Here is a 13,418-nt window from a genome sequence, read left to right on the forward strand (position 1 = left end):
GTTGGGAAGCATGTTGGCCAGCAAGTCATCCTGGACGGCGATGCATATATTTTAATGGGATAGTTTATATTATTTGATTTAATCAATTAAAATCATAATATTTTATAATCAAATTCCAATAATAAAATCTTTATTGTGAGTTTAAGTAATAATATTAAGATATTTATTATTCGAATTTGATAATAAATAATAAATATTAATATTAAATTATAGTTTTATATGTTATTTTTACTTATAAATTCTTTATAAATAACATAATACTTTATTAAAATTAATTAATTATTTTAAATATAATTTTAAACTCTAATTTATTTTTATGAATTAATTTTAATTTTTATTAATAATATATACAAATCAATTTTAAATTTACTTTAATAGAATATTTAATGGATAATGTTTAAAATATTTGAGTACCAATTCAAGTAACATATCAAAAACTAATCAAATATTTATCAAAAAATTATATCTTATCAAATAATAAGATTTAGAATAAAATATCTCAAAAATAATGAATATTCTGCCCGTGGAGACCTTAAGACGGTGGAGAAAGGAGTAGTTACTATACTTAGTGGACAAATATTCGAATACAGCAAGTCAACCGGCTTTATTCTCAGCATTGGTCAATTATAGTTTGATGTCTCATGTTCATTATTTTGGCATATTGTACAGGTGGGGTTGGAAACAACAGGTTCCAGTTGAAATTAACTGACCTTACTCCTAAACTACAAGAGGGAATCGGAGGGAGGAATTATAACAAATTATGCAAGCGGAAAAGGCACATAATCACAACTTATTTCACCAAAATTAATGACATTACCCGTAGTTTATATACTTGATCCTTCAAAATGAAGGCTCTCACTAGCCACTACATCTATTAGGCACCCTTCATTGCCAACAAAGCAGCTCCGTATGCAGCCTCTGTCTGAGTTGCTTGACTCACGGGTAAACCAAGTATTCTCTCTCGGATCTTTGTCCATTTGTCGTTTTTTGCACCACCCCCGGCGGTGAACACCTCCTCCACTTGGGTTGCTCCTAGATCCTTCAACAAGATGTAGGCCTTTGCCTGAATACAGTATCAAAAGAATGTGCATTTTAGAATAACCTTCATCAGCGGCAAGGCATGCCTCCTCCTTACAAGCATATAAATCTTAAACAAGGGCCCTCTCCGTACCTCTATACGGGCAATTGATTCCAAAATACCATGCAAGTACACTACATCACTTTCTGGGCGTGGATGTAACCTGCACAAAATTGAAAAACAGTTTTTTCAATTCAACCCGATTGAACCACTAGTCCTATATGAGACTACACATAATGTAAATTGGAAAAGGAACAAAAACACAGGCATGGAAGATATTCTTCTATAGAAACTATTGCTGTCATATTAATCTGCATTGGTTAAATGGCGGAAATAAGGTCCGAAGCATTTCATAATTCACATCATGAAACACACTATACTCACTGAGTTCCTTATGCAGTCAACTAACCTAGATATTATGCTTCTAAAATATCTAGCAGATTACAGTGGAAGTAGGAATCAGAACTTGCAATCATATAAAAAATCCTTATGAGAAGTATCCTTCTCAAGAACTACATAGAATATGTGAATGTTCTAATGGGAAGAGAGAGAGAGATTAAATACCTTGGCTCCATCATAGGATCTGCCACAGGGAATCTCTCTCCGACTGATTTTAGTGGATAGTAGTTTAAGGGAGAGCTCTCCATGGGATTAATATGTTCACTCAGTTTTTCCAATTGCTCGTCAGTGAAAATTTCCTTAAGAACTGCTCCACCAGTATTTGAAGCTCCTCCAACAAGCCACTTATCATCAAGGCGATGACTATACACCCCATATCTTGCATCCTCTATCCTAGTTGTACTTAGCAGTTTAATTGCAAGGGTTGAACCCAAAGAGGTGACCTACATAAGAAATAATGTGTAATTCACGAAACTCATAGAAATACAAACATGGTAATTGTAATTAAAGTCTCTAAAAAATGAAGTAAAATGCACCATAGCAGGCCAGACAAAATAAGAGTATCATAAACAGAATTATAGCAGAAAGATGTCTGCCTATATTTACTTTGGCAACAATGAACTAAATATGACCGGATTGAGGAAGACTATCAAGGTCATAGGAGACAGCTTGATGAATCTGTATGCCAAGCAACAAAAAGCCACTTCCTTTTTCCTGATAAACACAAATCAAAGCCAAATGATGAAATTCTAACCGCTTTCCCAGGTTTTGTTGCACGTGCTGCAAGAAAGGCTGCTATGCTATCAGTGGTCCCAGTACATACAATGCAATTTTCTGAAAAACCTGCTATGATGTATTTTATAAACTATTAATTGCAGTTTCAGAAGTTGAGGGCAGGTTTAACATGCAATCATGAACACATAAATCCAGAACAATTACTGCATAATTTTCCAATTTTTTCCTTATCAAAAGTTTCAACTATTTCTCTTTTTCAGAAGAAATAATTATAAAACTCAAAGATATTAAAACTTCATAATGCTGAACTCTTTAAGCAGTGCAAAATATCAAATTTTACTTTGTCTAATAAGAATGCAGAACCTCACATTCTACCAGTGCAAACTGCCAAACAAACTATCATTCTTAAACCACACAATTATCTGCCCTTTGAACCATCTAGGGAGGCATAGAAGCTATTTGATGGAACAAATGCATACCAAATAGTGTTCTAACATCCCCTTTCAAATGGGCGATCGAAGTTCCAGGAGCTTTGACCACAGGTAAAAGTCGCGAATAAGGCTGAGATAACAGCCAACGTGGATAGGAGTCCAGTTCAGGATCATAACCAACCTAGACACATAGGAGCAATTGCATCATCATTCATTGCTTAAATTTGCTGAAGCTTGCAGATTACCAGTAGGAATTAAAATCCTAAAGTTATGACTAATGATTTATTCGACGACCTTCAAAGCATTATTGTAATCAGAAACTCCAAGCTGCCCATGGAGAAGCCACAACAACCAATCAGCTTGATGCAGTAATATCGTCGATGTTTTGTCTGAATTGTCATTGTTCCACCATGAAACAAGCTTGCACAGGGTAGAGGAACCAGAGCAAACTGTATGGTTTACAGGAGCAATGGACTTTATTGCTGGTAAAGCATCGGGACAACTCTCATTGTAGAGGTAAGGTCTGGCTAATGGTTCTCCTGTATTGCTGCAGGTGATACATTCAGATACCACACTGAAATCCAATCCAGTAAATGAGAAGGAAAATACTACATGGATCAGCAAATAATTTCTTAGATAATCACCTATCAATAATGAGAGTAGTTGCAGAAGTCCCATCAAGAGAAATGGAAGCAACGTGTGGACGAAGATGAACAGGAATATCTTCAAGCAGTGAGAAAAGAGTTGTTTTCCATGACCGTGCCCAATCCATTGTTTTTTCCCTCTTTCTAGACAACAGAAACAACATAATCAATATGGCAGGGTGCAAACAAGCACCATTTTCTTCTTCTTCATGCACATAATTGAACACATGGGAAACAAAAGTAAACAAGCATGCCCAATTTGAACTCTAAAAGGTTTGCAATTCTATGTAAATTTTAAATCATTCAAGCAATTTCAAAGAAATATTACCAACTAATACTAGAATGAAGTATTATATTGAGATGAAGTTGTCAAGGGTTCTTAGCTCTAACCATGTATTGAGGATACTGTCTCTTCCCTTCAGCATGAATTGTCCCTTGCTTGTCAATCAAAGCAAACCTAGCTCCAGATGTACCAAAATCCATTCCAAGATAAAGCCGCTCACTAGCTTGAAAACCCACTTCTTGATTCTCTTTCTTACATCCAACCACCATTGTCTTCAGCCTTGCTGATTTCTCAACGCTATTCTCGCATGGCCCAGTTCTTACAAGCAACCTCCTTGCAGTACAACATCCTGGATATATATATATATATATATGTATCATGTTACACTCAGCTAAATCCCTAGATGACCATAGGACTCGCATTTTATTCATGTCGAATAACTATTTTTTAAAATTAAAAAAAAAAAACAAATCTTACAGTTTGCTGGAAAATATTAGCATGCAGAAAGTATACAAATCAAGACATCTAACACTAAAAATTTATTGCAAGAAATGTCTGAAGTGATGGTTGAGATGGAAAAAGTACCTGGTTTGGGGGGAGATGGATAGAGAACTTGTGTAGAGAGCGAGGAACAGCTAATTGAACCAAGCATGTTTTGGCACGTCTACCACTTTCCCTCTGAAGTTTGTAATGGATAAGCGAAATTACAAGTGTTGGATTGTTCTATGGATTGATTGTGGTTCGGATTAGGCCCTTGAATTGGATTGGGCTCGAATATAGGCTTGGCCCAGGCTAACCTTCTTTTATTCTTTGATTGTTGAACTTCATTAATTCTCAAATAGCAAATGCTCGTATATAAACCAAGTTGTGTTTAAGATATCGTAAGAAATTTATGATGTTTTAGTAATATACCTTGGAATAAATACTTTACTGCTTGCTTCTTATGTTGGACATTGGCTTCCATAAGCGAGAAAGAATGACACTGCAATGGTTAATCTGATCTGAGGAATGACAAAAATTGGGTAAACTTCCGACAAGAAAATTGACTTTTAACTACCACCCATTTCTTCTTATCACAAGCATGTAAATACTAAATAGTCAATTTATCAGCAAATTACAAAACCAATAACTCTGAATATGACCTCTGGGCCTTTGCTTGAATTGGCAAGTTATTGGGCTCTACGGGTCGAACAACATTCTCCAATATCCAGATCATGGGAAAGTGACTAGCCCATCTGCTTCCTCTTCCTCCTCCTCCCCCTCCCCCTCCCCCTCCCCGTACACCTTTTCTTTTTCCTCTTGATAGCACGCTCGAATTCTTAACTAGATACAGCTATAAGAGTAAAAGATTTTATCAGATTAATTGAACTAGCACATTCCATGGTGATCATAGTTTCATGTCATTGTTTTACTTTTTGTATGCTTGGCAGTCATCTATCCTTGTCGTAGGGTCTCTTAAGGAATTGCTCGTTATCTACATGTGTGTGTCCCATGTAAGCAGAACGTAATTATTGTACAAAAGAACTGTCCAAACTCCACCTAATAATTTTGCGGTATTTGCTCGAAACAAAATAAAAAAGTTTGGTATAAACTACAATCACTACAAGATTTCTCCCGTTCAAGTCAAATCTTTCAATGATTAACGCCAAATTTAGTAAATTTTTCTAATGTAGAAAAAGGAGAAAATAGAAAGTTCTTTATGTGAAAGTCTTTTTTAAGAAAGGAAAACAATTAGTTCGATATTTGAAAATTGTGTAAGTGTTGATTTAATTTTAGTTTTTTAAAATACGAGATATATACATTAATTTTTCAATTAAATGTTTAATGTAATTTTCAAGTTTTTTTCTTGTTCTTCAAGAGTTGAATCTTTAAGAGAAAAAAAAGTACTATTGAAACCTTAAGAGAGAGAAAGAGCGAAAATTCTCATGTTTTTTCTTGTTCTTTAGTAAACATATTGAATCCTAAGGGCATGATTTGTGAAATAAATAAAAATGGAATAGAATAACTATTCTATCAAAATAAAATAACTAAAAATAAAAAAAAAATATTATTACATAATTTGATATGATGAATGAAATAAATCATAAATAGTTATTATGACTTATTATAATTATTAGTGTAAGCCCTGCAAGCCAATTGATTTTGTATTTGTAAAATACTACATTAATTATAAATATTTCATGTTAAATACATTATGGATATTTTATATAATGTATGAGGTATTTATTTGTCCACAAGTTTATTTATAAATAATTATGAAAGACTTATGTAGATAAAGTCAAAAATAAGGTTATAATTATTATATTCTTATGCATCAAAACCTTGTTCCTAAATATGTTACTAGTCATTGTATTGTCAATAATAAAGGCATTGATAATGCTCAAAGGCTAGTACACGCTAAGCCTCATTACTTTAGAAGTAAGCAATTGATCTCATAAATTGAAGCATGTGAGATACTTGGAGATAGTATGTAAGTGCTTGTTAAGAAACAAGTTTACTGAACATGACTCGTTATGAGAGTTCCATTTGGTATTTCACTCAAGTGTCTATAAAAATACTCTCATGTGTCAATGGTGTAAGTAATCCTTAGACTTGTGATACCAGGTCATATTGTATGTGAATTGTCATGCTTTGATTTCACCTCTACTGGTCTTGAGATTACCACATGCTTAAACAGGGTGTTTTTGGGTATGCATGAAACATGCGAAGATAAATGAGTAGTTCAGAGAGGATTCATCACCCTAAGTGATTTGAATGGGAAATATCTCATTTGCTCATAGCTTATATTGATTAAAAGTCCTTGGCCAAGGTAATATTGATAGGTCAATATAGAAGCTGCAGGACTAATATGGATAAGTTAGAAAGTAGACATCGAGTTAGACTTTTTATCTATCTGTGATATATGATGAAATGAGCGAATTACACTGAGATATTGTACATTGAAAGGTTAGTCAAATTATATTGACTCTTCTGACATTTTGGTGGTCATGATGTATTGCTATATGCCGCTCATGATCTATAAATATAAATATAAATTCTTAATTGAATTAATTTATATTTATTGCTAACATGTTGGGAACCTAATGGGTCACACACATAAGGTGAATTGTCAAAATTAATTTGAGTTAAATTAGATACGATCTAATTGATTTTATAGAGGCTTAATCCAATTAAGTATTGGGCTAAATCAAATATGATTTGATAGAGTATTAAATAAATGCCCAATTAACCCAAGATATCTTATAATCCTTATTGGTTATAAAGTAGGTCAATTAACTGTATAAAAAAATCCCTTAGCCGTCTCTTGAATATATAGAATAGTTCTATTTTATTTTCTCGTATGTTGATATAGGATCATAGTCAAAAGAGAGAAACACAAGGGAGCTTAAAGTTGAGAGTTTGCTAGCACAAACTTCGGCTTAGGGATTCACACATTCTTAGTAAAGAGATTTCAGCAAATCACTATGTGAATCACCATTAGAGGCATGACAACTGTGTTGCTGTGGTTTGATAAGTCATAGCTGGTATACAAAAGTTAAAACGAAAAGCCAAGGAAGACTCCATCAAATAAAGCAGACTTTCAGGTATGTCAAAATTTCTTTTGTGGTTTTTCTAAATTAGTTTCAATTAAAGTGATCAATGGCTTTGGGGATTAAAATTAATAATATTTCATTGCGTATGAGTTGTCTTAGCACGATTTAAATCCCCAACAATAGTGTTTACTTGTAAACATAACATTGAAAAAAAAAATAAAGGATAAAAATATAAAAAAACCTTTTATTATATTTATGATTATTTATTTTATTTTTAACATAGTAATAATTTATAATTTATTTCAAAATATTAATAATTGATAATTTAAATATTAATATTTTATTTATAATTTAATTATTAACATTATAATATATTTTTATTTTATTATAATTTAAATGTTATTATGATTATTTTTTTATTTATTTATTTTAAAATATTAATAATTTATAATTTATTAAAAACATTAATAATAGATAATTTAAATGTTAATATTTTATTTATGTTTTAATCATTAATGTTTTAAAATATTAATATTTTATTTGTAATTTAAATGATATCATGGTTTTTTTATTTTATTTTGAAATATTAATCATTTATAATTTATTTAAAATATTAATAATTGATTATTTAAATATTAATATTTTATTTATAAATTAATCATTAATGTTTTAAAATATTAATATTTTATTTGTAATTTAAATGTTATTATGATTATTTACTTTTACTTTAGTTTATTTGTTAAACATTAATCATTTATAATTTATTTAAAATATCAATAATTGATAATTTATATATTAATATTTTATTTATAATTTTTTAATTACCCATTAAAATATTTATAATTTAATCATTAATATTATAAAATAATAATATTTTATTTATAATTTAAATGTTATTGTGATTATTTTATTTTTAAATATTAATAATTTATAATTTATTTAAAATATTAATAATTTATCATTTAAATATTAGTATTCTATTTATAATTTAATCATTACTATTTTAAAATATTAATATTTTTATTTTATAATTTAAATATTATTATGATTATTTATTTTTTTTATTTTTAGATATTATTAATTTATTTATAATCTAATCATTAATATGTTAAAATATTAATATTAATATTAATATTTACAAATATTAATGGGACTAATTGGAAGAGGAGGGAGACAAAGAAAATAAAGAAGAAAAATGATTTTATATAGTTAAGGTTGTAAATTTCTAAACTTATGAAGGGTAATTTAATCTTAATAATTTTTGAAGCTATTCCATCATACATTGAATAGCTAATACATTGATAGCATGTTTGGCACAGGGAATAGCTAAGTTATTCCCTGTCTATTCTGACGTTTTCTGCTTACCTCCGTTTGGTACAGCGTCGTCACAAAGAATAGCTATTACCTAGTAATAGCTATTATTTAAAATGGGGTAAAACTCAGGCATAGCTGTACCCGAGCTTTCTCATGGTTTTTGCTATTCCATGACTGAGGGAATAGCTCTGAATTATGATAAGATAAAAATGTCCCTTATAACTTAAAAATATTACAACTCTAGACTTATATATTTTTTTTCTTCTAATTTTTCCTTATTCTTTCTCTCTCTTCTCGTGTTCTTTCCTCTCTCATTCTCTATCTAAGTGGCACCAACGTCGGAGATAACGTTCGTTGCGGCGGTGACGACGGTGGCAACGACGACGATGGAGGTTTCACGACCGAATGTGGTTGAAAAAGATTCAAACGAGAGATCTAGCCAGATCTGGCCTTGGGAAGCACTAGATTTGGTGCTTCCCGACCAGATCCCAAGGTTGGATCTGACACTCCACGGTCATATCCAGTCATGAGAAGGTACCGATCTGGCACCGTAGTGGCCAGATCCGGCCACATGGTGCGCCAGATTGACGTTTTATTACACCGATCACCTTTCCGACGACCGGCTTATGAAGAAGAAAAAAAAAAAGAAAAAAAAAGAATAAAAAAGAATAAATTATTTGTAAAATTTAAAATATTAATATTTTAAACTATTAATGTTTTATTTATTAAATTATTAATATATTAAACTTTTAATGAGTATAAATAAAAAATAAAAAGTAACCCTATTTTAATCATAATAATATTAAATTATAAATAAAATATTATTAATTAAAATATTAATAATTAAATTATACTAAAATATTAATATTTAAATTATTAATATTTTAATTAATTATAAATTATTAATATTTAAAAAATAAAATAAAAATAAATAATTATATATAATAAAATGTATTTTATCTTTTTATTTTTTATTTCTTTCTTATTTCAAAGTTATTGTTACCAACAAAACACTGTAATAAGTCATAATAATTATTTCATTCATCATACAAAACTACGTAATACTTATTATATTCTATTTCCACGTAAAAATTATTTTATTCCATTCCTATCTATTCCGCGAACCAAACATGCCATGAGTGTAGTTAAAGTAGGTTTTTTACTAATTCATTGTTTGAAACTGCATGGTTTAAGATAAGGTAACAACATTGATAAAAAAATCATAAACCTAGGTGGGATAGGAGAATGGAGATTATACTGAGAAATAAAAATTTTAAAGATGATAATGGAGATTATACTGAGAAATAAAAAATTCAAAAATGAAAAACAAAATTGTGAGAGATAATGCCCATACGTGGTCTTGATAAATATTATTTTTTATTTTATCCATTTTCATGTTCATTCTTTATTTTGATTCCAAATTATTGAAAATCAAATAACATATTTTCTTTATAATCAACTTCTATTTATCATCTTTAACACCCAATAACTCCATTAGTAATGACAAAACATATTTTCCATAACATTATCCCAATCTCAGTTTAAAAAGTCAGAATACAATTTACTTATACACTTTTAAAAATAAATTTTTCAACAAAAATTTATATCAAAAACCTCCCTTAGTTCCCCTTGCAGCTTTTTTACCTTACTTCACACCTTTTTTATGTCAGATTATAAATATTTGCAGCATAAATATAGTGATTAAAACTTAAAAGTATCTTTATCTTTGCCTAAACTTTAAAATATGCTTTAAAAGCATATAGATTAACAAAACCATGAAACTTGTAGTTCAAATTCAATCTTTGACAAATTGGTTTATTGAAGCATCTCAGTCTACAAAAATAAACCCAAGCAAAATTTAATATGAATAATCTCAAAACGGTCGTAAAAAACATATAAAAAACAACAAGATGTCTAACAATATGAAAGCAAAAAATAAAAACAAAGAAAATAAATAAATAAATTTATATTTTCTGCATTTCTACCTTTGTAACAATAGAATGGGGCAAATTCTCCAAACTTGATACGATTGCCACTTTTATTGCCTTGTGTCTTGTTTGGATGGCACACTTCTTCTTTCAAACTTTGAATCTATATGACAATAAAACAACTCAAAATTAATAAAATATTTAAAAAGAAAATTCTATTTGCTTGTAGAAATAAAAAAAGTTCACTTGAATTGAGGAAAAAAATTAAAATAAAGATATCCAATTCAATTAAAATATATCCTATGATCAAGTTCAAATAAATTTCAATAGCATAAGAATTGCATGAACTTGATTAAAACTCCTATGTGTGGAAACACAAAAAAAAAAAAAAATTCTTCATGTTCTACTTAAAAGAAAAAACTTATTTATTTATTTTTTTTAAGAAATATATATATACACACATCCCCAATACTTTTATTTATTTTTTCTCAAATTTGATTTATTTCTCTTACATAGTTTTAAAATCCTTACTTTATTTACAAGTTTTATTGCATCACCTTAACTTTAAGTTTTAAAATATCTTCCATTTTGTTACGGAACCTCGTATTTACAATTTTAATGACGGCAAATGCACTAAATCTATTAAGTTAAAAAAAAATAGAGAGATGATGGTTTTTAAAAAAAAAATTGAAGAAGAAAAATGGGGAAAAAAGAAAAAGAAAAAGAATTCTAAGGGAAAAAAAAGGAAAAAAAGAAGGAAAGAAAAATAATTTTAAGGGGAAAAGGGAAACAAGAAAGAAAATATATAATTCCAAGAGAATAAATATATAAATAATATTTTTAAATTTTGGGCCTAGAAATAATTAAACCCATGTCCATAAATTTTGATCTTAAATAAGATACCACTATTCTAAATTAATTCATTTGATTTATTTAGGGCTAACAAAATTATATATTTACAATTTTATACACATAAAAATTAAAAAAAATGAAAACTGAAAGGTGACACCACCACTAGCTCTAATCTTCCTTTTCATTACATTTGATACATCCTTTTTACTTATTTGTAACGTTTCTTCTTTTTTCACAAAATGATAATTTTATTATTAAAAATAATAAATTCAAATAATATATCAACGATTCACATGAATAAAAATAAACATACTCATTTAATGTTAATCACTAATTTATGTAAGTTGTACTATAAAATCGAAAATATTTATAAAAAAATTATAACAATTACACTTACAAATACATTTATGATACAAGCTACATTAAAAAAATATATGCTACAATTAGTCGATTTTATGTTTAGTTAGATAATTTAGTGTTAATTCTTTGTCCTTCTTATTATTATCTTATTCTAAATTGGAACATCTGACCTTATGCTAGTTATACATGAATCAATATCATGAAAAGTTGTAAGATTGTTCATTCTGGCCAATTCAAGCAACAAAACAAATTGATATCATAAGGATAATTTTTGATTGGGAAATCACAGCTTCTGCAATCAGAGATTGGAAAATTGGTAGTCTCGAAGGGTGTGGCAATACCCCACGTGTCACATGAAACAGGTCAGGGCTAGCACGTGAGCCACTACTGCTAGCAACTCAAAGCAGAAGTGACAGCTAATTCGCTTCTGGTCTCAGTCACAGGGCGTAACCATTTCCAAATCATTTGCCCACCAGGACCACCCCCCGCACACACCCAACCCACAGCCAAAAAGAGGTTGCACGTGCCAATCAGCCCAAAAGAGGAGAGTCAAAATGATATGCTCACCGCATCCCACTCCCAATTCTTTGCTTACACTCCTTTTTTCTGACGAATGAGTGATTTAACCTGTAAAAAGAATCGAGCGGTGGAAGCAAAGGGATTGCTCGGGGTTTTGTGTTTGACAAATCTACTGCTTTGCAAATGGATTCTTCAAAACGAAGTAGTTGGTTAGTTCAAACAAACCCATCTTTAGGCCACTGTTTTTAATTTTGGACCCACAATTTACAGAATATTTTTCTATTCTCAAGGATCCTAATATGCAATTATGCATCATTGTGCAAAAATTTGGATAAATTCCGATGGGCTGTTGGAGGTGAACAAGGGGTGAGAAAGAGGAGCAATGTCCTTTTTACCTTGACCTTATACCAGACGGTCAGCCCGCTTTTGTTTACTCGTTTCCTTTTTTCTAATCTTGTTTTTAAACCTGTGGCTTTCATTGTTGTCACACCTCTTATCTTAAAGTTTCTCTTTCCATAAATATTGCATGAGAATTTTAATTTTGAAGCAATAATTATGAAAGTATTGTCGATTTCCTCTTGCAAACAAACAAAACTTTACCCATCTGTAATATCAAGTCATTATTGCACGATTTAATGATTGGTACAAACAAAACGTGTGAAACATAAAATATAGTACTGTATCAACTACATACATCCCTGTATTCATATGTTATTAGTTATATAATAATTGAGTTTGACTCAAAAAATGATAACATTTTCACCATCGAGACAAAGCCTCCTCCGATAAAATGTTGTATTCCACTCGAGACAAATTTTAATTTTTGTCTACGTGGTGGCTCACCACACCTTGTATGGATGAACTGATTGGTTAAGTTGAATAGTAGGTTGTAGTAGTATTAGACAAAAATATAAATCATGCGGGAATATGGAAATTTGGCTATTGGCCAGAGTGTTGGACACTGATGTCCACATCGCAGCAGGACCATGGGGAAAACTGGGAATTGATTGCATTTTTTTTTATTTTTTATAATTTACTGGAACATAATAATTTTCCTGGCTTCGAAGCCGTATTATTGGAGGCATGAATAGGATATTCCAACAGAATGCTTGCCAAAATGCAGACATTGCTATTTGTTCCGTCAACTTAATTACAAGCAGGTAAGGAGAGAAAATCAGAAAAAAGTTTGGAAAGCGCTCTGGTAATACCTGGAGATCCGGAGGTGATTTGGCTTCGTTGAAGCCTCGATTACCGTTGCTTTTGGAAGTTGTGATCAAATTCTATTAAAAAAAAACCGCATCGGACACTGTTAATTATGATTCCTGTATTTTCTTTACAAAGA

General features: G+C 30.1%; 1 protein-coding gene across 3 annotated transcripts; it reads right to left on the reverse strand.

The window, feature by feature from the left end:
* Nucleotides 1–585: 585 nt before the first annotated feature.
* On the reverse strand, nt 586–4,254 carry XK-1 (xylulose kinase-1). 3 transcript variants are annotated; one of them, XM_007041997.3, is made up of 9 exons: nt 4,156–4,254; nt 3,678–3,919; nt 3,288–3,427; nt 2,938–3,190; nt 2,692–2,824; nt 2,232–2,320; nt 1,643–1,920; nt 1,172–1,241; nt 586–1,063 (listed from the first exon to the last, which is right to left on the reverse strand). In XM_007041997.3, the coding sequence occupies exons 1-9, from the start codon at nt 4,220–4,222 to the stop codon at nt 875–877; spliced, it is 1,461 nt and encodes a 486-aa protein (XP_007042059.3). In that variant the 5' UTR covers nt 4,223–4,254; the 3' UTR covers nt 586–874. The 3 variants fall into 3 exon arrangements, with proteins under 3 accessions (XP_007042059.3, XP_088659295.1, XP_088659296.1); XM_088803169.1 differs by having other exon boundaries at nt 2,938–3,217; XM_088803170.1 differs by lacking the exon at nt 4,156–4,254 and having other exon boundaries at nt 2,938–3,217; nt 3,288–3,431; nt 3,678–3,819.
* Between the last annotated feature and the right edge of the window lie 9,164 nt (nt 4,255–13,418).

The sequence above is a fragment of the Theobroma cacao genome, chromosome 2 (genome assembly GCF_053813885.1).
Source record: "Theobroma cacao isolate CCN51 chromosome 2, ASM5381388v1, whole genome shotgun sequence".
In the NCBI taxonomy this organism is placed as follows: Eukaryota; Viridiplantae; Streptophyta; class Magnoliopsida; order Malvales; family Malvaceae; genus Theobroma; species Theobroma cacao.

Bases quoted from the DNA above. Each gene is read 5' to 3' on its own strand.
- XK-1 (XM_088803169.1), bottom strand. From the start codon at position 4,222: ATGCTTGGTTCAATTAGCTGTTCCTCGCTCTCTACACAAGTTCTCTAT. The intron at 3,920-4,155 runs GTACTTTTTCCA...ATATATATCCAG, and splicing joins TCCATCTCCCCCCAAACCAG to GATGTTGTACTGCAAGGAGG. The intron at 2,825-2,937 runs GTCGTCGAATAA...CTATGTGTCTAG, and splicing joins ATTACAATAATGCTTTGAAG to GTTGGTTATGATCCTGAACT.